General features: G+C 30.9%; 4 protein-coding genes across 4 annotated transcripts; 2 read left to right on the forward strand and 2 right to left on the reverse strand.

The window, feature by feature from the left end:
- The first annotated feature begins 216 nt into the window (after positions 1 to 216).
- LOC101267384 (interactor of constitutive active ROPs 4) lies at positions 217 to 5,534 on the forward strand. The gene is made up of 3 exons (XM_004251784.5): positions 217 to 437; positions 1,016 to 1,086; positions 1,174 to 5,534. The coding sequence occupies exons 2-3, from the start codon at positions 1,073 to 1,075 to the stop codon at positions 2,177 to 2,179; spliced, it is 1,020 nt and encodes a 339-aa protein (XP_004251832.1). The 5' UTR covers positions 217 to 437; positions 1,016 to 1,072; the 3' UTR covers positions 2,180 to 5,534.
- Positions 3,343 to 5,407, reverse strand: LOC101267094 (cationic amino acid transporter 8, vacuolar). Its single transcript, XM_004251783.5, has one exon. It carries the CDS (start codon positions 5,405 to 5,407, stop codon positions 3,554 to 3,556), a length of 1,854 nt encoding a protein of 617 aa, XP_004251831.1. The 3' UTR covers positions 3,343 to 3,553.
- Positions 5,535 to 11,772: 6,238 nt separating the features above from the next.
- On the forward strand, positions 11,773 to 12,699 carry LOC101255371 (uncharacterized). The gene has a single exon (XM_004252051.5). It carries the CDS (start codon positions 11,896 to 11,898, stop codon positions 12,313 to 12,315), a length of 420 nt encoding a protein of 139 aa, XP_004252099.1. The 5' UTR covers positions 11,773 to 11,895; the 3' UTR covers positions 12,316 to 12,699.
- A 7,141-nt stretch (positions 12,700 to 19,840) lies between these two features.
- LOC101267683 (pentatricopeptide repeat-containing protein At1g53600, mitochondrial) lies at positions 19,841 to 22,363 on the reverse strand. Its single transcript, XM_004251785.5, has one exon. The coding sequence runs from the start codon at positions 22,140 to 22,142 to the stop codon at positions 19,977 to 19,979; it is 2,166 nt and encodes a 721-aa protein (XP_004251833.1). The 5' UTR covers positions 22,143 to 22,363; the 3' UTR covers positions 19,841 to 19,976.
- Between the last annotated feature and the right edge of the window lie 249 nt (positions 22,364 to 22,612).

The raw sequence follows: 22,612 nt of genomic DNA on the forward strand, positions 1-22,612 counted from the left end.
ATAATTTTTTTTAAAAACACGTAAAGAGGATAATAGTGAACACATATTATAAGACGGGGCGCAGTATTTATTTTACTATGTTGACATGATTGTTTGAATACTAGTTAAAAACCTTTTGAATCATAGAAATCACGACAAATAATCTGAGACGAAGGTAGTAAGAAAGACATTTTTACCTTTTGTTTTCCCAAGAACATATTTTATAGTGTTCCCTGCCTTCTATGTTCAAAAAGTCCTTGTCCTACACACATACACTTGCAACTTCAAAATATTGCAAGGCCACCATCAAAACTTCAAATATTCAATTTCAAATCTTAAAAATGTGTCCTATAACATTCAATTCTAAAAAATCCTCTTTTGTTGGTTCTCTTTTTCTTTTAATTATATAGTATAGTATTCAAGGGCTTTGAAGAGGAACATCTAAAGTAAACAAACAAGTAAGTTCACTATATATGTTTTCATTTTCTTGATTCAAGATTATGTCCTAATGTTTGCATTTTCTTCTTAACAAATCAACAGCTAATTATAGTGTCAAGCTATCTTGCACATCGACTATTTCACTCGGTATTTGTTCACCAAGACTTGAGCAGATGAAAAAAATAATCATGTATTATATAATGTTGGATGTATATTTTTTTTTAATGATATTGACATATGCATGAAGAAAAAAGTGGACAAGAAAATCTACTTTTGCTCTGCTCTATAAGCATGCTTCACCACTATCTATGGATTGTTTATGTGTCTTCTTTAAGCAGAAAACTCTTTCCTTTATCATTAACAAACAAAACATTTCCAACTTTTTAGGTAGCTAGTAAAGAAACAACTCATTCATGTATTAATTTGTACAAGTAGTAATACGACGTTTGGTAGCTAGTTAGGAAATTAATATGATGTTTGATTTGCAATTTAGAAACTCGCATAACTGATGGTGTATTATCTTGCGTGGGGATAGAGGATGGAATAAGTACTACCTACATAATTCTAACCAGCTACCAAACGACTTTTTTTTTTACAGAGATCAAGATTAAAGCTTTTGGAACCTTTTTTCAAACACTTGTATTAAGAAGTTGACATGCCAAGATTAAGGTGAGTTCTTGGCATCATTTGAAGTTCCCTCACTGAGATTCAACTCATTGTTTTTGACAGCAAAGTTTTCCATTTCATGTCAAATAGGGGATCAGATATGCTTCAAAGGCAATCACCTCGAGTCCCTTCGCAGCTCAGAACATCAAGTTCTGATTCTGATCAGAGAAGTCCTAAGATAGGAGATCGTAGATCCCCACGAGGCGTTCAATCTGATCCAGTAAAACAGAAGAAACTTGGTAAAAGAATTGCAGATTTGGATACTCAACTTGGGCAAGCACAAGAAGAGCTGAAAGATCTTAAGGATCATTTAGCTTCAGTTGAAGCAGCAAAGAAAGCAGTTCAAGAACAGATAGAGAAAACCAAGAAATCAACTGTCACAGAGACTGAGGAAATCCAAGAATCTAAGAGCAAATCAAAAGTTCAAGAAATCGACGTTCTCGAAGTACCAAATGTTGAAATTAGCCACCCCACTAATGAGAAAATCACAACTTTATCAGTTGCTGAACCAGATAAACCATCACCTGAGGAGCTGGCTTTGAAGAATGAAGAAATAAGCTTGTTGAAAGCCAAGTTGGAAGAGAAAGATCAAGAATTCCAACCATTTTTTCAAGAAAATGAAAACCTGAAAAAGGAACTGAATGAAACGACTCGGGAAATTTTATCCACTAAGGCCAAAACAGAGGAAATGAATCTCAAGTTTAACCAAGTTACTCAAGAACTGGAAACAACTAAGAACGATGCTTCTACGCTGAATGAGAAGCTTGAAGCCACCCAAAAGGCAAAGGAGGAACTAGAAAGTGAGATGAAGAAACTCAGAGTCCAAATAGAACAATGGAAGAAAGCTGCAGATGCTGCAGCAGCTGTACTGGCAGGGGAAGTGGAGATGAATGAGAGAAGGTTCTCTGAGAGGAGTAGATCAATGGATTATAAGCGCTATGGCAATGTATTTGAACCAACAGTTGGAGGATATGGTTGTTACATGGGTTCACCAGGACTTATCGATGACTCTGATGATGGTTTTGGACGTGTGAAGAGAAAGGGTTCTGGTATTAAGAAGCTTGGATACCTGTGGAGAAAGAAGGGACACAAATAAGCTATTTCTGAAACTTACAAAGACTTATGTCAGTAATGGGTGGCTCACCATTTCAGTTGTCTTGGCTAACTTTTTGAATCTTCTTCATGACATCTAACCAAATATAATATGCTGCATTTAGATTTCTAGGTTAGTTTTTCTTGTATCCTAGTCTAGCTTGATGCAAGAGAGCAAAGGCCTATCATTTAGGAGTAATTGGATCCAAAATCTGATACGTTGAAGCTTAGTAGCTTCTGTTGGAAACTATTCTTGAGGTTCAGCAGTCATGCATATTGGCAAATTTGTGTTAAATCTTGCTTAGTCATTCATCATTTTTACAAATGTAGTAGATGAAATGATATCCTGCGAGTCAACAACAAAATCATGGATGAACAGTTATTGTCTAGTAGAAAATATCCTCACAAAACAATCAAGTAACAGTACGGAACGTCATATGGGAGTTTCAAACCTTTCAACTGAAGAGGAAGCATAACACATACTACAAAGGAAGATAGCCATATTCCTGGAAGTTTCCAACAAAGGAATTTTGGAGTTCCAATCCTGAATTTACTCCACCAAAATGGATGAGCAAAAGTATCTGTTTTGAGCCACAGTAGAGCTTCATGTATTGCTTATCTTGTTTCCTTTTTTCTTTTCGAATAATGTTGGACCAGCTAGTGATCGCCTTAACTACTCAATTGAGTATCTGTTACCTGCACTAATATAAGTACCATTCTCCGAATTATCCTGCCCCATCAAGACTGAGGCAAATTGAGAGGAATCACCTAGAATTTGAACTATGGTCTCCAACATCTTTATTGCCACACCATTACATGTGGTTATCTTGTATCTTATAACTCGTAAATGAGTATATCACCAGTCTTCCAACTAGGAGAGGAACTGTGCTGCAACTGTTGTAATGGAATATACTAAAACAGATGAAACTTTAATAGACAAAGAGACAAGCTATTCTAGTACCTTCTTTTTCCTATAACATTATCATTTGCATTACTGTAACTTCGAATCAGCCAAAAAGCTTCATGAGCCATGGTCAATTTTTGTATCAAAGGTTAGCAAAAAATAGAATTCTATGACAACGAAAATGCAAATGAAGAATGTTATAATGCATATGGTGCTGCACAAATGATGAATCAAATCAAGTAAAATATGGAAGATACCGGATGTAAAGACAAACATTGCTATTTTAACTTATAAAGCATATTTCCTGTCATAGGATTTCAGCAATAGCTGGAATAACAACTTTAAACATTCAGGGGGAAAAGAAAAGGAACATTCAGTTACTTAGCCAACATCATTAGCTGTACATTTGATTCCTAGAGAATCTAAAACTAAATAACTGCAAAAGTTCATGGATCAATGTAAAGATCATACCAACTATGACACTTGATCAGAACTATCTTTTCCCTCATCAATAAGAGACTTCTGCTTATCGGGATGAGCGATATCATATGTTGCATGGACACCAACAAGCACATAGTAAATTAGCATCACAGCACTGCATATGAAGAATCGATAAAATGCCTCCTTACCCAAAGAACCTATCAAAAATATATTCATCCCAATTGACAATGATGGTACCCATGGCACAAGAGGTACACCCCAAACTTTAGGAATTCTTTGTTTTGGAAGTAGCGCCATCCCTGAAGTGCCCAACAACCACAAAACGCCAGTCACAGCATACCCAACCCAACCTTTTACATTAGTACTCCAAAGAACTGTTGCCCCAACTGATGAACCAATTACAATGAACAAACACACAAGAAATTTACCCAAATCCTGCTTCAAAGTAACATCGGTAACATAGTATCGCCTAACAAGCAATGCAACAGCCATAAGCATGAAAATGGAAAGTGTACTAAATGAGAACACACTTGACAAGACATCCAAGCTCGTGAACAGAGCAAGAATGCAACTAGTTATAGTTGTCAAGAGTGTAGCATAAATCGGCGTTCCAGTTTTCGGGTGAACCAAAGCAAACCACGGGGGAATCATATGTGCTCTTGCAATCTGAGTTGTGTATCGAGATTGTCCCAATGACCCAACAAGCATACTCGTAGTCATTCCCTTAAGTGCACAAATCCCCACCAAATACTTTGCCCAATTCATACCTATACCTTCAAATGCAACTGAATAAGCTGCATTAACATCCACTTGAGTATATTTAACCATCATTGCCAACGCCAAGGCCATCAAACAATAAACAACAGTAATTATAGACATCGAACCAAGCAACCCTAACGGTATATCCCTCGATGGCCTCTTTGTCTCCTCAGCCATATTCGCAACCATATCAAAACCAGTATACGACCAATACACAACTGCTGCAGCTCTAAACACCCCTCCAGCCCCAAAAGGGAAAAAAGGCACCAAATTTGAAGTCTTTCCATTAACAAACCCAACAATTATAATAAAAACAATCACCCCAGCACTAATTATAGAACTTATCCAATTCAAAGTAGATGTCATCTTTGTCCCAGTTATAGCAACCACATTTGCAAGTGCAAGAACCACAACAGCTATTGGATCCAACAAATTAAACCCTTCTACAAAAGAATCAATCTTGATCCTCAAAAAATCCGGGTTATTATTAATAATACTAGCAAAATAAGACGACCATGAACGTCCTAACCCAGCAGCACCCACCATAGCCTCTAATAGAATATTAGCAGCAGCTATAAATGCAACAAAATCACCCAATTCAATTCTCAAAAACGAAAAAGACCCACCAGCAACAGGAATATCAACAGAAAATTCTGTATAACAAAACACAGAAAGCAAAGCAGATAAACCAGAAATTGCATACGAAAGAACAATAGCAGGTCCAGCATCATTTCGGGTTTCTTGACCCGTAATGCTAAAAATCCCTGAACCAACAACAGATCCAAATCCAAGCCAAATTAAATCCCACCAAGTCAAACATAATTTCATTTCATTTTCCGATTCTTTCTTAAGCTCAATCAATTCACTGGTATCTGATGAACGTGAAAAAAGACGATTCTTGAGACGATTTGGGGTTTGAGAAAGGGCATTTTTGTAGGATCCAAAATTGTGAAAAGACGGTTCGGGGAAGAAATCTTGTTTGCTAAAACGCCAATAACGCTTATGGGGTTGTTGGATTTTTGGTAAAGACTCCATTTTTGTTGAGGCTGAAGGAGGAGAAGTGAGACTGAATTTTTCGGAAGAATTTAAGGGAATTTTGAGTTGTTGAGAAAGCTCTGAGATTGTCATCTGAGTATTAATCGAATCCGACCAATTTCCGTTGGAATTCCAAGATTTGTGGAGCTATGAATTTTCCTTAATTTGAGGTAAAATTTAATGATCAAAATGTATTTGGACAGACATGTTGACATAACACAATAAAATAATTTAATCTGTCCGTTTTTATTTGTTCAGTATAGTAAAAACAATTGGTCAAACTATCTTATTCAATATTTTCTCGGTCAATTTTTAATTATCATTTTTTTTAGTTAAAATATAAAAATTTTGATTAATATTTTATAATTTATTTTTTTCTTATATAAAAATTATTCAAATTTATCATACTTTTACGTATAATTTTTAAATGTCTAATTTTTTTAATTTAAATTAAAATAATTTAATTTAATTATAAAAATTAATCTATTTGAATTTTGAAAAACAGAAAGTAGCTATTAAAAACCGGACAAAATGAGTATAAAAGATCAATAGATGATTGACTATTTTCCATATGTTTGGATTTTGGAGAATTTTTTTATATTTGTTCTTCACTTAATAAGACTCTTTAATGATTTTATATTTTTTAGGGGATTAATACACAATAATTAAAAGAATAATAGTGGAACATTATGTCCTCGAATATTTTTGAAACATGTCATATCCCAATAATTTAATTAAGATGAACTAGGATTTTTTTTAAAATTATTTTGCCTTTACTATTGAAGATTGATCCTTTTTTTGATACTTAGATGATTTATAATTAATAAATTATTATCAAAATTAATTATTTTTTAAGAGTCTATCAATTAAAATTAAACAAAAAAAAGAATTACATTATTTACCCAAAAAAAAAGATTATTAAAAAAACAAACGAGTTACACGACGGTTCTTTATTTAATTTAAAATTGCTGTTTTTATGGTTGTACCACATTTTCGAATAGAAAATTGTAAAGTCACATCACACATGAATCTTGACTTAAACATGTTGAATAGAAAAGATATAATAAGATCTTTTAAATTATTTTATATATATATAATTTATTGTGAATGTTGACTTAAACAAGTTCAATAGAAAAGATATAATAAGATCTTTTAAATATTTTATATATATAAAATTTATTTTTTCTATGGAGGGGTGAACCTCTCGACTATTGCCAACGAAATAATTAATAAAATATTATCTCCTTTATTTATATATTTTTGTCTTCTTCTTCTTATACTTATATTTATATTGTTTTTGAACTTGATTTAACAATATTATAATATAATTTTTTTTTCTTCTTACATATTTTTTTTATGAAAAAGTCATCTACGTAATTTACATCATTTTATTTTATAACTTTTATTCTAATAATATCAATTAACTCATATTCTAATTAATAATCTTCATTGCACATGTCTTTCAAGTTCATAACCCTTATAAATTTTGATACGTTAACAACATTACAAAATACTTTTGTGCACTCTAATTTCTTTTGTTTTTATATGATGTTCGATACTTATATTGGAGCCCGACTAAATTTGAATTTGCATAAGGAAGTCCCAAATTTGGGGTAAAGCGCTCTCTAACAAAAGGGGCTCGAATCTGAGACCTCTTGGCCGTTAAGAACGAAGGAATACTTGCCACTTCATCACAACCCTTGTTGATATCTATATATCTTTAGTTAAAATCAAACAAACTAATTAAAACTAATCGGAGAAAATAGAAAAGACCTCAATTATTGTTGACTTTAACTTTTGAGTTATAAATTAAGTTTTCTAAAATAGAAAGGCAATTATTCTCTTCCAATTCATTTTTTTTTAAAAAAAATGGAAGTAGCAATCAGTATATTGTGCCATCATTGTGTTGGCTTATGTGTTTTTCACAACATGTAAGTTGTTATGCTGCCTATGTACGGGCCGAGAAAGAGGTAGGACGAAGAAGTCAGTCAACATAGAAAAAAGTACTAAAAGATCATTACTAACGTCGATAGACGCATCAAACAGGATGGGAATATGGTTGTTTTGGCTGAAGCGGGTGATGCGATAGTTGACACAAATAATTCTGGTACGAATCACGAGCGTTGTTGTGGTGATGATGGTGGTGGTGGATGTGGAGGTTAGTTAATATCGATTTGGTCAATAGCCATGTTATATTTTTTTTAATTTATTATTGGTTGATAATGTAAGTTTTTTTAATTTTATTTATTTTGTGTATGTTCTTTTACTTAGAATTTTTTACTAAACTAGGTCATTATTAAAATTATTTACTAAGATACTATGTTTTTTTGAAATTTTACAAAATTAGTATAAACGTAGTTCTCAGTAACATTTTAGGTAATATTAATTCAAAAAAATTCAATAACAAAAAGACAAAAAATCTGGTAGAGTAAACAGACATAAAACATTATTGTCAGTAACTTTTATAATTCGTTACTCTGAAGCACGTTTTACAACTAAAATGTGACTCACAATAACGTTTCTCTCAAATGGTTGAAAATTGAAATTGAATCTTGTACATGCCTCATTCATTATTCAAATTTCCACTATTAAAATGGATAGATATATTTTGTATATACCTTCACTTGAAATATATATGATTTTCTCTATTCTTTCTGTTTTATACATAGACAATACCTTTTTAAACAACAACAAAAAAAAACATGAGGAAGACTTTGAACAAATTGGAGCTTGTCTTATATCATTTCAAAATTTACGAATAAATCATGTGAGAGATCTTCTTCTAGCCTAGGTAACCATCTCTTTCAAATATTAGACCAATCGTTTCTTATGATTATTAAATATTAGACTATCAATAAATAAGTTATTGAATTAATATTAATGCAATAAGTAAGCAAGACAACTATTAAAAAAAAGGAATTAATTGATATCTCAGAAAATCCTCACTACTCTCTTTTTTCTTGCAAAAGTATTATTTTTGTATGAAAAGAGAAGATAAGAGAAATTTATATATAAAGTTGGATGAGGCATGTACGAGATTGAATTTTAATTTTTAATCATTGTAGAAAAACGTTATTGTGAGTCACGTTTTAACTGTAAAACGTGTTTCAGAGTAACGAAATATAAAACACTACTGACAATAACGTTTTATATCTGTTTACTCTGTCAGATTTTTGTCTTTTAGATATTAAATTTTTTTAAACTACATTTATACTAAATTTTGTAAAATTTTAAAAAGAATATATTATTTTAATAATAATTCACTAAACTTCACTTACTTATGTATACATGGCAACAGCGAAAATAGATGGTGCAGTGATGAACCAATTATGTACTTTTGAATATTTTCTTAATAATATATATTCAGATTTTGTTGTAAATTTTAATTATCGATATTTATTTATAAATGATTGTAGAATTAATTATTAGAATAAATACAATTAATAATTAAGATTCACATACAAAAAAAATTTAATGATTGACATATGAATAATTAATTTTAAGATCTTCTTAATTAAGTATAACAAATGTTCCTTTTGCATCATAGTATTGAAAGGTTTTCTTCGACGAGGTGATCGAGTTAATTAAACATGTGATTTCTAAAATGAATGTCACAAATTTAAAATTTTATACATATTTTCTTGATCTTGATCGAACTTGTCTTACAAAGTTTGCCTAGTTGTCTCAAACTCAAGTTGGATTAATATTCCCAAATCAAATAAATGCAAATCCTTCGGTTGCTATTTGTATTTTGCGAATTATAAGTATATATATATATATATATATATATATATATATATATATATATATATATATATATCAAATTTTTGTGGGATTATCACAGGTTTCGATGATCTATTTTTTTTAACTTAAATTCGCTTTCATTGATGATGATTATAAACGATGATTAATGAAGGGTGACACAACAAACTTATGTGATTGAGCGCGATTATAGTAAAAGTTATGAATAATGATGGTAGTAATAATTAAGGTAAAATAGAATATACTTCCTCTGTTCATATTTTCTTTTTTAGTTGTCCTTATTTACTTGTACATTTTGATAAATCAAGAAATGACCTATTATATCCTCATTTAAATTTCTTGAAAATTTTCAAGTTTTAATTCATCATTTTTGAAACTATAATTAATAAGGGTAAAATTATAATGTCACTATGTTAATTATTGCTATCTTAATATATGTCATTTCTAAAATTAACAACTAAATAGGGACAAAGATAGTAATAAATAACGATTCTTCTATTAAATAGAAAATATAGAGAGATTAATAGAGTAAAATCTCATTTTAGAATGACAAAACAATATATCAAAAGTATAATATTATAATATTGGATTCTTAAACCTTTTCTTTAAAAAAAAAAATCAAGTAGAGAGTAATAATATGACTGCAAAAGACTAATCAAATATCTATACTATAACTGCAATGAGATCGATTTGATCGTTTGATTAATGAGATAAAGATAAATTTTGGGAATATATGATATTTATGTGATTATCTTATCTTGAATTTGATAATAAATATCTTTTTTATTTTAATTTATTCATCTAATTTTACTTGTACGAAATTTAAGAAAGTAATATTTTTTTAAAATAAATAAACTATAATTTTAAATTGAAAATATATAGAATGTACCAAAATTTTCTAGTGAAAAATATTCAAATGGCTTTTCCCACACACTAATTTTGATTGAAGCCACAAAGAAAAAATGTAGTGTTTTCATTAAAAAAAAAAAGTCAGAAAGTTTCTTAGTATTTGAGTAAAAAAATTTTCACCAAATATTTTGTCAATGACCTAATTCAATAAAAAAAATTCTTTGTTTTATAACAAAATATTTACATTAATCCACAATAAGAAAAATTTCTAACGGGGTCAAAGAGTTTTAGAAAACGTTTTTGGTGGAAAAAAATGTGAATGAAGGATTCCACTAAATTGAATTGGGTCCATGAATCTAAGAAATTGTGAGAATTCTTGATTTCTCTCAATTCGAAAATTCAGGATTTGAATTGATGTCCTCTCATTGATTCATCTTAAATTGCATTGATTCCTCCTAAATTGCATTGATTTATCGTAAAGATTTCATTTCAATTGAAATTTGGTTATTCACCATGTACGAGGATCCCCACTAAGCATCCATGGCTAAATGGTTAAAGCACCCAACTCATAATTGGCGAATTCGGACAAACAAATTATTGATCTTATACCCTCCTGTCTCATTCTATATGAATTAGTTTGACTCGGCACGAAATTAAAGAAAGAAAGAAAGACTTTTAAAATTTGTGATCCAAAATGAATCACAAAAATTTGTAAAACTGACTAAAAATAAAAGTAAATCATATAAATTGAGACAGAAGAAATTATTTATTTTATCTCTATATATATATAATGAAAAAATAAGTTAAATCTCACAAATATCTCAAATTTCAACCCATAAATATCTTCATTATCCATCCCACCAATCAAACGACCCCATATGATCCCAATAAGTAGCTAATAAAATTTAAGAGCCTAATGAAATGAGACTAAGGAGCCCCATCAATATTGCTTATCTTATATTAAATTGAAAGTAATTGCTTGGAAACCTCTACACCCATTAATATTGTTGACTTTTTTTTCCTTTCAACTACAATGATCTTTATCAACCAACCACCATATCATACGAATTTGATAATTGAAATTTCTCTGTTCTTAATTAAACATTTAGAATTCAAATCTCGAAAATTGAAAATGTTACCTTCTAAATATAAACCTTACAATACATTAATCAATCAAACTTCAATATAATATATAATGAAAAAGGACCTGTCATGATTGACTTTTGACTTCATGAATGTAGCCAAATGGAAAATTAAGAAGGAAAAAAGAAGCACAAAGAGCATAATTTTTTGAATAGTAGCAAATGAATTGATATCTAAGAATTAATTAAGAGTAATTCCCAAGTTACTTTCAGGTGAACAAATTGTTTTCCTTTTATTATTATAACAAAAATAATTTTTAGTGATATTAAATAAATTTTATTAATAAAGAATACTAAAATTTTACCAGCATTAGTTAAAATGTCATTAAACTCATTTTTATTTAGTGTGTATATATATATATATAAGTTAAATCCAAATCATAAACTATAATACTCTTTTCGTTCTAATTTATGTGATAACATTAAGCCCACAAAATAACTAAACATTTTTAATTTAGTAACCAATCAAACTTACCATAAAAGGCTAGAAATGGAATGAATAAATTAGCTTTACTCCATTCAAATTTATTTGCCTTTTTTGTTTTTTATCGGTTTAAAAAAGAATCTTGATATCCAATTTTTTGTATAAATTTTCAATTTAAAAATCTATTATGACTTTTTATTTGACATGTTTTATATTGTCAAATAGTATTTTTTAATTTCTATATATTTTTAATTTAAGGCCATAAAAATCAAAATCAAACAAGCTAATTGAAATGGAATAAATAAAAAAGACCTCAATTGTTGTTGACTTTAACGTTTGTGTTATAAAAGTTTTTTTTCAAATAGAAAGGCAATTATTGTCTTCCAACTCAATCAAAGGAGAAAATGGATGTAATTGGTATTGTGTTCATTGTGTTGGCTTCTGTGCTTTTCATAAGTTGTAATTTATTATGCTGCTTGTGCGCCGGTCGAGGTGGAGGTAGGTTGAAGAAGTCACCTGATATTGAAAAAGGTAGGAAAAAGATCACTACTAGCATCGGTAGCCGTGCCACACGAGATGGAAATATGGTTGTTTTGGCTGGAGCGGGTGGTGCGGTAGTTGGCACGACTATAGCTACTGATGTCATGACTAGTAAAGATAAACGTGATTGTGATAATAAATGTAGTAATAGTAATATTAGTGGTGGTTGTGGAGTTGTAGTTGGAGGAGGTGGTGGTGGTGGTACAAATTCAAGTACGAATCACGGGTGTTGTTGTGGCGGTGGTGGTTGTGGTGGTGGTGGTTGTGGTGGATGTGGAGGTTAGTAAATTTTCCAATTGGACGCTGGCCATGTTATACACACCAAAGTATGTTTATCTATACTAACAAGGATGATGAAATGGTAAAGTAGTCAATCATCCTTACTCAGAGGTTTCAGATTCAAGACGTCGGAGCTAGGAGCGTGGGAAAAACCAAAAAGAAAAAAATTGTTTATATATGATATTATAAATGATTGTTGTACGATCGATGTATAAAAAATTATAATTTGATCTCTTGTACTATTATGTCTTTTTCATGTATAGTAATTCGGTTCTTTATATTTATATTTTAGTTTTGTTGAAGTGTGCTAAAATTTTAAGAAGACTTTTGTGAGTTAATTGTATTTTTAATAGGCCCTTTCACTTGCATATCTGATTATTTTTCATGGATTAAGTATGTGAATTTTTTTTTTAAATTTGGGCGGTGAGACTCGATACGCCTACGTGCGTGTTTGATTCTTTTTCAAGGGTCAAGCATGTTGAAATTCTTTTTTGATTTGAGTAGCACGGTGAAATTTAATCCTAAAACCTCTCTGTTCTGATATTATGTTAAAGTGTGAGACCATCTCATCTAAAAATTTAATGATATTCTTAACTAAATTTTATTAGGACCTCTGCGGCATAATTTATTAGTTAATAATATTCTTTAACAAGTTTGATTTATTGTCATTATTTTAATAATACATTACTTTTAGTTCAATTATCATCAAAACTCTCTTGGTAAACAAAACCCTTCTTAAAAAATAGAAAATCATATCAGCAATTACTAAGATAAATAGTTTTAAGCGGTTATAAATATGTATTTAATAAAAATTACTAAAGTCTTTTCAGTATTAATTAATTATTATTGAATTTAATATTGTTATAAGTTTTACGAATATTTATAAAGAATGTTAATTACCTTTAAAAATATATATTTAATAATAATTAAATTATTATCGTTAATTAATTTTTACTAAATTTTTTTTTTTTTGGTTTTAGAGATCATTGAGCTGGATTTGATTTTGTACTATATAGTATATACTATTTTCTTAATAAAATTAGTCTAGCAGCTCAATCAACATTTCTAAGGCCTAAGTCATCGATAGCCCCTTAAAGTTGTCCGCATAATTCATTTAGACACCTCAACTGATACTCTTACCTATTAGACACTTTAATATTAATAAATATTTATCTATTGAACATAAAATTACAACTATCTTTACAAATATTGTGCGTGCAACGCACACTCTTTATCTTGACAAAAAGTACGAATAGAACTACGACACGTGGCACATGGGCCCATTAATTTAATTTTAAAAAATAAAGAATATTTTCCTTCCTTTAATAATATATAAAAAATTAAATTAATTAAAAAAAAATCTTTCCCCTCCTCACCCTCACCCTCACCCCCACCTAATCCCATCCCATCTAACTTACTGCCCTTTTTTCTTCATCTTATTCTCTTCTTGTTCTCTTCTTCTTCTCTCTTGTTCCATAATCACCATTCCTCTTCATAACAAAAAAAAATGCCTAACCCATCTCATTTCGAATTCATCCACCAAATGTTTTTTCTCTTTCATTTTCTTCATTATATGTTATTCCTTTGACGACTATTTCGATTTTATAAATATAATCGACCTTGATAAATTATTTTAAAATCGACAACAAAGAGAAATTAAAATTATATCAAATATTTTATAGCATTTATAATAAGTTTATGAATGGTGATAGTTGCTCAATTGGAGTGATTGAAAATAAAAAAGTACAGATATTGGTCAATTTTTAACTCCAAATGTTTCAGTTTTTCTTCTTCTTGAAAATGCAGCAGACGTTTTGTTTACAAAAAATGAAAAAAAAAATCATAACAAAAGCAGAGAAATTTGAAGTTTTTAAAATGGTGTGTTGAAGGAAGATGAGTGTGGGTTTTTTTTGTTTTTTTTTTATGATTTAAAAGATTTATGCTTAATTAAATTAATTTTTTTTATATATATTTAGTCAATGCATGCCAAGTGTCAACAACAAAGTAGGTATAAATATTTTTAAAAAAAATAAAAAAATGCATTCACGCGCTCAGCAGCAGTGAGATACACTTACTTTGCTACATCAGCGTTTTGTCTTTAATAGGCACATTTCTTGATAATTTAGGTGTTCAATAGGTATAAGTCCTAGTTCAGGTGTCTAAATGAATAATCGAGACAAATTTAAATGGCCGCATATGACTTTGGCCCATTTCTAAATTGAAAGAAATTGCTCAGAAAACTCTATTACCCAAATCTCATTAATTAGTGTTGACTTCTTTATGATCTTTTCCCATTTAACAACAATGATATGTTCCCTACTTGTACTTTAAAAATATTAGCCATGTCATAGGGATCTGTCATGGTTGACTTTGACTTCATAATATGTAACCAAATGGGAAAATTAAGAATTGATTTAAGAATCATAATATGTAACCAAATGGAAAATTAAGAATTGATTTAAGAATTAACAATAATTTTCAAATTGAAGTTACAATTAAGCTGTCAAAATGGGTTTGACCAGTTAGGCTAATCCAATCCAACCCTTGAATTAAGTGATTGAGCCTAATTTTTTTAGCTCATTTAGGAACGAGCATTTTTAGTCCAACTTCATTTGGCTCGCTAGCCTTGTAAGACTAACCCGCAAGCCTCATAGGCTAGCCCGTGGGCTATGACTATTTAAAAATATTGTTTGCTATATATTTTTAATAGTGATTTATTTGTAAAGTTTCTATCAATAAATATTTTTAAAAATAAAAAATCAAGTCTTTTAAATTAGCTAGTTTTTTGAAAAGGAATGGTGGAATGATTTACATTTTTCGCTAAATCTTACGTTAATTATCATGTATTTTGTAAATATTCACCAAATTGTGTGATTAATCAATGTATTTTTGTAAGTATTCATCGAAGTGTGTGATTCATAAATAAAAATTTGGATGTATTGATGTCGTGTTCATAGACGTCAATGTTCGATACTCTTAGATATTTTTTTGAAGAGAATAATATTGTTTATTTTTTGGTTGAAGGGTCAATCCGTTCCAACCTGTGGCCCGCTTAGGGCTGGGTTGAACTGCTATTTTATAGGCTCTTTATTTAAAAAGGTGAGCCCGTCCCAACTCATTTAACTCTCTAGCCCGTTAGGGTTGGGTTGAGTCAGTCCATTTTGACAATTCTACCCACAATAGATAATAGAGTTTAACGGATCTAGCTCCTTTCCATTTTTCTTCTCTCCATTTTCCCCAATTTTTTTTGCTTGGATTAGAGACACATAACTAAGATTTAATTGACTAAAATAAGATTTTAATAATAATTTAGATAATTAACATTACATAAAAATTAGAAATGAAGCAATATAATATCTTGTTTCATAAGTATATTATAAATCTTTAATTATCTCCTTTTTATTTTTTGTAGAATAGAGAGAGTGTATTACACATACCATGATGAGAGTGGTATAAAAGCGAGAGGTGTGTTTCTCAAACTAAAAAGTGATAGTTTAGGTATGAAACTTATACTTTCAATAGTTTAGGTATGAAACTAAAAAAAATGAATAGTTTAGGTGTGTTTTTGACACTTGTCTAAAAAAATAAGATAATTTTAAACTGTAATTCGAAACTCAAATTTCTCTTTAAATTAGTTATTAGTATATCTGATATAATTATTAGTAAGCAAAAGTTCTCGCAGGGACAAAAAGTTAGAAAAAAGAGAAACTTTTATTATATATTTATGGAAAAAGGAACAGAAGATAATACTATAGTAGGAGAAAAAAAAAAATTAGAAAAAGAGATTATTTTTGATTTACAAGATAATACTATAGTAGGAGAAATTTTTTTTGAAAAAGAGATTATTTTTGTTTTACAATATATATGGACAAGATAATATATCGCTTGTGGCATTGTCATTTTCTATGAAATATTAATTATTCAATTATAATTAGAATCCTATTTTAATAAACTAAATGTAGTGATTAATTTTCATCTATGTCATGTATTTCTAATTCAAGCAATACGAAAGAAGAGAAATGAAGTGGAGCCGAATTTAAGTTTAGCTTGTAATACTCATGTATTAATCATTCCAGACCATTAGGTTAACTAAGTAGTTGTTATGCTCAACAATAATATATAGAATATAGGATAAGACAAAAGTATCTCCAAGACTATAATTAAAATCTCACAGACACACCTTCTTATAACCCCCCCCCCCCTTCCGGATTTATTGTTTTTGTAATGTTATGCACTTTTTAAGTTTACATGACATCCAAATATCTCTCACGCAATATCACAGAGTGTGCCATGTAAGATATATAAAAAGATAAGAAAAATACCACCACTAGCATCGATAGTCGTGCCACACGGGATGGGAATATGGTTGTTTTGGCTGGAGCGAGTGGCGCGATAGTTGGCACAGCTAGAGCTAGTGGTGTCATGACAAGTAACGATAAACGCGATTGTGATAATAAGGGTGGTAATATTAGTGGTGGTTGTGGAGTTGTAGTTGGAGGTAGTGGTGGTGGTACAGATAATTCGGGCACGAATTGTTGTGGCGATGATGATGGTAATGGTGATTGTGGTGGATTTCGAGGTTAATTAGTTACTAGTTTTCGATTTGGACGCTAGCCATGTTAAATTTTTATTATGGTTGATAATTATAAGATGTAATGCACATTGGATTTTTCCTCTTCTTGTAGTTTTCTTTCCTTTTGTTGTTTTTGATTTATTCATTTTTGTTGTATATGTTCTTTTACTCAAAGCATGTGTATCGGTGAAAATAGATGGAGCAGCGATAAATACATTTTATAATCTTTGAAGTAACTTCTGAATACCATCTCTTTTAATAATTTATTAATTATAAATGACTGTATAATTATAAGATCAATGAATATAATTAATAATTAATAATTAAGATTCACATATAAAAAATAAATAAATTTAACGATTGATATATGAATAATTAATTGTAAGATCTTTTTCTAAATAAATACAACAAATGAGGCCTTGATCGATCAAGAGACCCCTTTGCACATCTTTCTTCTTACATTAACTTTGACATGTCTAAAAAATGTTTAAATATATGATCTGTTAATATAAATTAAAAAAAAGTAAATCATAGTATTGAAGGTTGTCTTTATTTACGAAGCTAATCGAGTTAATTGAGCGGGTAATTTTTCAAATGAACTTCCCGCGTACTTTCTCAATCGAACTTGTCACAGTTGACATCAAGAAAGTCAACGAAGACTTAAACTCAAGTTGGATTAATATTCCCAAATCAAATAAATGTGCAAAACACATACCTTAGCTTCATGAATATATAACACACGAAAGTTGTCTTGAAGTTCCTAAATACAATCATATATATTTTCCTTTATTTCTTCGCTCTGAAATATACATACTCATCGTGTTCTTATCCAAATAAGAACAAATTTTCTATACTTAAACTTCATAAAAGCATAAATTTCTTAAGGACATACAGTATTTGCAAATAGTTATACTAAGATGGATAATGAATCTATTATGGTACTATATTTGGTTCTAGGTATAATTGTGGCATTTGTTATGTCATTTATTTGTTGTATTTGTTGTAGCAAGATGTTGAAGAATGTTGAGACTATTCCTGGTGGTGGAATATTGCATGCAAGCCAAACAAGTAGAGTTTCTGGTGGAGGAAGGCACAATAATATTGATGGTGTTGGTGTTGGTGTTCTTGCTATGGCTAGTTTAACAAGCATAACGTGTGATACAAGTAATACATTCGGAGGTTTTCAATGTGGCGGTGGTGGCGGTGGTTGGGTTGGCGGAGGAGGAGGTGGTGGTGGTGGTGGATTTTGAATAGGTCAAAGTCATGTTATTACTATTCCTTAGTGATTAAATATTTCAAATTGCTATAATGCATGTATAATATGTCTCTCAACGCTCATGTTATATTATATATATAGTTGGCATGAGTATATTAGACCCTAAACTTGACTTTAAATTTTAACTTTGACCCCTAACTTTCATAATGCATAAATAGACGCTTTAACTATCCAACTTTTAAGTGAATAAACACCTGAGTCCTACATGACACAATATACGTAGGACACCACGTCGGACAAAAAATGACAAGTAGGATGACATGTGTGTCTGTTTGTTCAACTTTATACAAGTTTAAGTGTCTACTTGTGCACATGCAAAGTTGAAGGACATAAATGTAATTTGAAGCCAAATTAAAGAACATATTTATGTATTATGCCTATATAGTACGGAGTTCATTTCTCGTATAGATATTCAACTAATAAGTTATTATCTAAGTCATCCTTTTAGTTTCTCGATTCTACTTTTCTTGGATAAAAAAAGTAACTTTACGAAATAATAACTATTAATTACTCTATTATTTTGTGTTACGTGTCCGATTGGACAATGTAGGAGAAAAAATAGGTTTCAAGAAACTTAAAAGAGGTTCTTCAAAGTTGAATATGTGTGTATAATTTTTGAATTTTCCAACTTAGAGCAGCATAAAGATTTACATAATTGCACTCACTAATTTTGGATGACAATCATTCACAAGTTAATTATATGCATGTAGTCCATCTCTTCATGTTTATGGATATTAATTCCTATATATATACAAGCTTTCGAGAAGATTGTAGTGTTTATCATTAATAATTTATTATTGGAATGATGATTGATGATGATGGTTGTAATTTGTAAATAGCGATTAATGATAATGGTGAAACAAATTTATGTGATTGACTAAAAGCTATATGTTGCAAAGGCGAACCCACCCTATAATAACTTTGAGAAAAAAAATCATGCAAGTAAAAATATATAATTATCTTGAGAAATTGACATAAATTAGGATATAGATAATTGTGCATTCATGAAGAGTGTAGATTTGCTATTGTGTTTAAATTGTGTAACTACTATTCTTTAGTACTTCAATCATTTGATTTCAAGTTGTAATTTTTTTTTTTCAAAATTAGCTTCTTGTTTGGATAGACATGTCAATATTGAGATACTATGTTAACTCTCCATTTGGACCATATATGGAAGAAAATTATTGAAAGAAAAGGGCGTCTGGTGAACCAAGCATATCACGTTAGCAGGGGTAAACAACCTATCCTAACACAAGCATTAGTGCTTCGTCCCACAGATCCAACCCATGACCTATAGCTCACACTGAGACAACTTGTTTTTCATCTCACGCACTTCTTGTACGTGCAAACACTATAAACATGAGCACACAAAGGTGTTATTAATACCATTCGAACTAGTCGCTGTAGTTGGAAAGATAGGCCAAGTTTTAGAGGTAGCTCAAGAACAAATTGATACATGACCTTATTAATGCAATGTACTTGAGCATTCTTCTTAAACTACTTACATGACTAGATATGAGACATGCCAAGTAGTAATTTTTGATAGTCACCGTTAGTTTTTAAGTCCGTTTTGTTTGTTGGACCAAAGGTGATCCAATTTATCAAATTTTAGTAGACAGAGTTACCTGGTATCTATGTTGGTAGGAGGTAGCAAGTATCAGGAAGACCTTGCAAGAAATGATAACTAGAAATACTTTTCAATTAAGCAGGCTTTGGGTACATCATCTCACTGATATAATATGTGCGGTTGGTAAAAGTCTTTTTTACTTTCTTAAACTCCGTGCCAATCAAATTGAAACGGAGAGAGTGACATTTTTTTACAGTGATAACAAGTCATGATCTATGCAACTTACTTGTTTCATGTCATCCATAATCGTCCACAATGTGCAGCTGATCTCATCAAAGTTCAAATGGGACTGATCTCCAGAAAGAAATAAACCAATATTGTTCTTCAACAAAACCCAACTGCAACCTGGAATTTTCTTTATTCTTTTCAATTTCTTTGCCAGCCTAACTCGTTCCTCGTCTTTCTTCTTTCCAACAATACAATAAAGGTCTGACAAGACTACATACGGAGCTGCACTACTTGGTTCCAAGTCCAAAATCTTTTGAGCTGCAAGCTTTGCAAGATCAAGGCGCAAATGAGTCTTGCTGGCACCAAGAAGAGCACCCCAAACCCCTGAATGTGTCTTAAATGGCATTGAATTGATTAAACTAACTGCTTCATCGAGTAAACCAGCTCGTCCTAGGATATCAACCATGCTAGTATAATGATCAGGCTCTGGTTCAATGTTGTAGAATGATTTCATGGATTTGAAGTAGTTCCATCCTTCTTCTACGAGCCCCGCATGCATACAGGCCGAAAGAACCCCTAGAAAAGTGATGCCATTAGGTTGCTCACCTTCATTCTGCAACTGGTGAAACAACCTTAGAGCTTCTTCGCCATAGCCATTTTGGGCAAATCCAGTAATCATTGCATTGAAAGAAACAATATTCGGGTAATTTATGAATTTAAAGATCCTATAGGCATCATCTAAACTTCCACACTTCGAATACATTGAGATAAGAGAAGTTTGGATAGACAAATCTAACTCCATATCCATTTTCAAAACAAGAGCATGAATTTGCAGTCCTTGATTCAACATGACCATACCAGCTGAAGCACTAAGCATGCTACTTAAAGTTAGAGGATTTGGTCTAACTGCACTTTGAAGCATTTTAACAAACCAGTGGAAAGCCTCCTCATATTCCCCTTTATTCACAAAACCAGAGATAAGTATTGTCCATGCAACATCATCTTTCTCGGGAATCATTTTAAATAGCTCGACACAAATTTCAGTCAACCCCTTTTCAGAAAACCCTGTAATCATGGCTGTCCAGGAAACAACATCCTTTTCCGGAGCTCTTTTGAAAAGCTCATATCCCTCTTCAAGTTTTCCAGCTTGAACAAAACCACTAATAAGTGAATTCCATGAAATGACGTCTTTCCTTAACATCGAATCAAACACACTTTTAGCTGCATTTACACAACCAAATCTAGAGTACATAGTGATCAATGAATTACCCAAGAAAACATCAAATTCAAATCCCAAACGAGAAACCAATCCATGGACTTGATAACCTTGTGGATGCTTACTAAATCTTCCACAAGCTTCTAAAGCGATTGTTAGTATAGTAGGCTCCAGTCTCACATCACCTCCTCTTCTCATTCTTAGAAACAAATCAAACCCATCCTCGAAACAACAAACTTTCATATACCCATCAATCATAGCACCCCAAGTTACCTCATTTCTCTCCTTCATCGTATCAAACAACTCCCGAGCCTCAATAACTCTCCCATTCTTAGAGTAACCATCAATCATTGCACTACAAGAAACAATATCTTTCTGCACCATACCATCAAAAACACGAACTGCATCATTTAACTTCCCAACTTTCAAATACCCATTTATCAATACATTTGAACAAACAGGTTCCCGAAAAACCATAGGAGTCCGATTATACAAATCCTCTGCCATATCAACCCTCCCTGCATTAACAAAACTAGTAATCATCGCAGCAAAAGACACCGAATTTCTCTCTGGCATCAGCTGAAAGAAACTAAAAATCTCATTAATATCAACTCTATTCCTCATATAAGCAGTCAGCATTGCATTCCACGAAGCAACACTCCTCTCAGGCATTTTATCAAACAGTTCACGTGCATTCTTGAGTTGTCTGTTTTGTGAGTATGCAGTGAGCATTGCCGTCCAAGAAACGATATTTTTGCTGGGCATACTGTAGAAAATGGATTCAGATTCTTTAATGTATCCGTTTCGTCCATTTTCTGCGATTTGGGTGTTGCAGTAAATCAAGAATTTGTTTGTTTTAGTGCCAGCGTTGAAAAGGGTCTTCGAAGAAGTTGAGTATTTAAGGTTTGGAAGTGAGAATTCTGAGATAGAGAGAAGAAAGGAGCCATGTAAAGGGTTCAGCTTTGATAACATTACTGAGAATCCAATAAAGCTTCCATTAGAGAACTTTGAACTTTGAAGGAGAAAGAAAAGCGCGGTTTTTTCAAATCTTTATAAGTTACGTATTTGAATATTTTTTCTATCTAAACTATCACTCAATAATTAATCCAAATACATAGACTCTAATTTCGGACTATGTGTGTACGTTCTCTCTTTTGTTTAAGAAATTATATCACATGACACTCTTCGTTGTAAATTTAAATAAAATTAAAAGTTAAAGCTATAATTATATAAGTTAATTATTCTTCGTGCTCTTGTTTTTATTGTGGCATCGATACATCCGACTTGAAGGAGAGAGTTTAGAGTTTTAAAGAAATCAATTTAAAATATATTTTAGGGATAAGGTCAAGTACTTTTATTGACTATGATCAAAATCAGAAACACAGTTTAATTAAACTAACGTCATATTACACTTCTGAATTTTTTTTATAGACATTCAAACA

The sequence above is a fragment of the Solanum lycopersicum genome, chromosome 12, assembly GCF_036512215.1.
Source record: "Solanum lycopersicum chromosome 12, SLM_r2.1".
Classification (NCBI taxonomy): domain Eukaryota; kingdom Viridiplantae; phylum Streptophyta; class Magnoliopsida; order Solanales; family Solanaceae; genus Solanum; species Solanum lycopersicum.

Coding starts and splice junctions, on each gene's coding strand:
- LOC101267683 (XM_004251785.5), bottom strand. CDS start 22,142: ATGTTATCAAAGCTGAACCCTTTACATGGCTCCTTTCTTCTCTCTATC.
- LOC101267094 (XM_004251783.5), bottom strand. CDS start 5,407: ATGACAATCTCAGAGCTTTCTCAACAACTCAAAATTCCCTTAAATTCT.
- LOC101255371 (XM_004252051.5), top strand. CDS start 11,896: ATGGATGTAATTGGTATTGTGTTCATTGTGTTGGCTTCTGTGCTTTTC.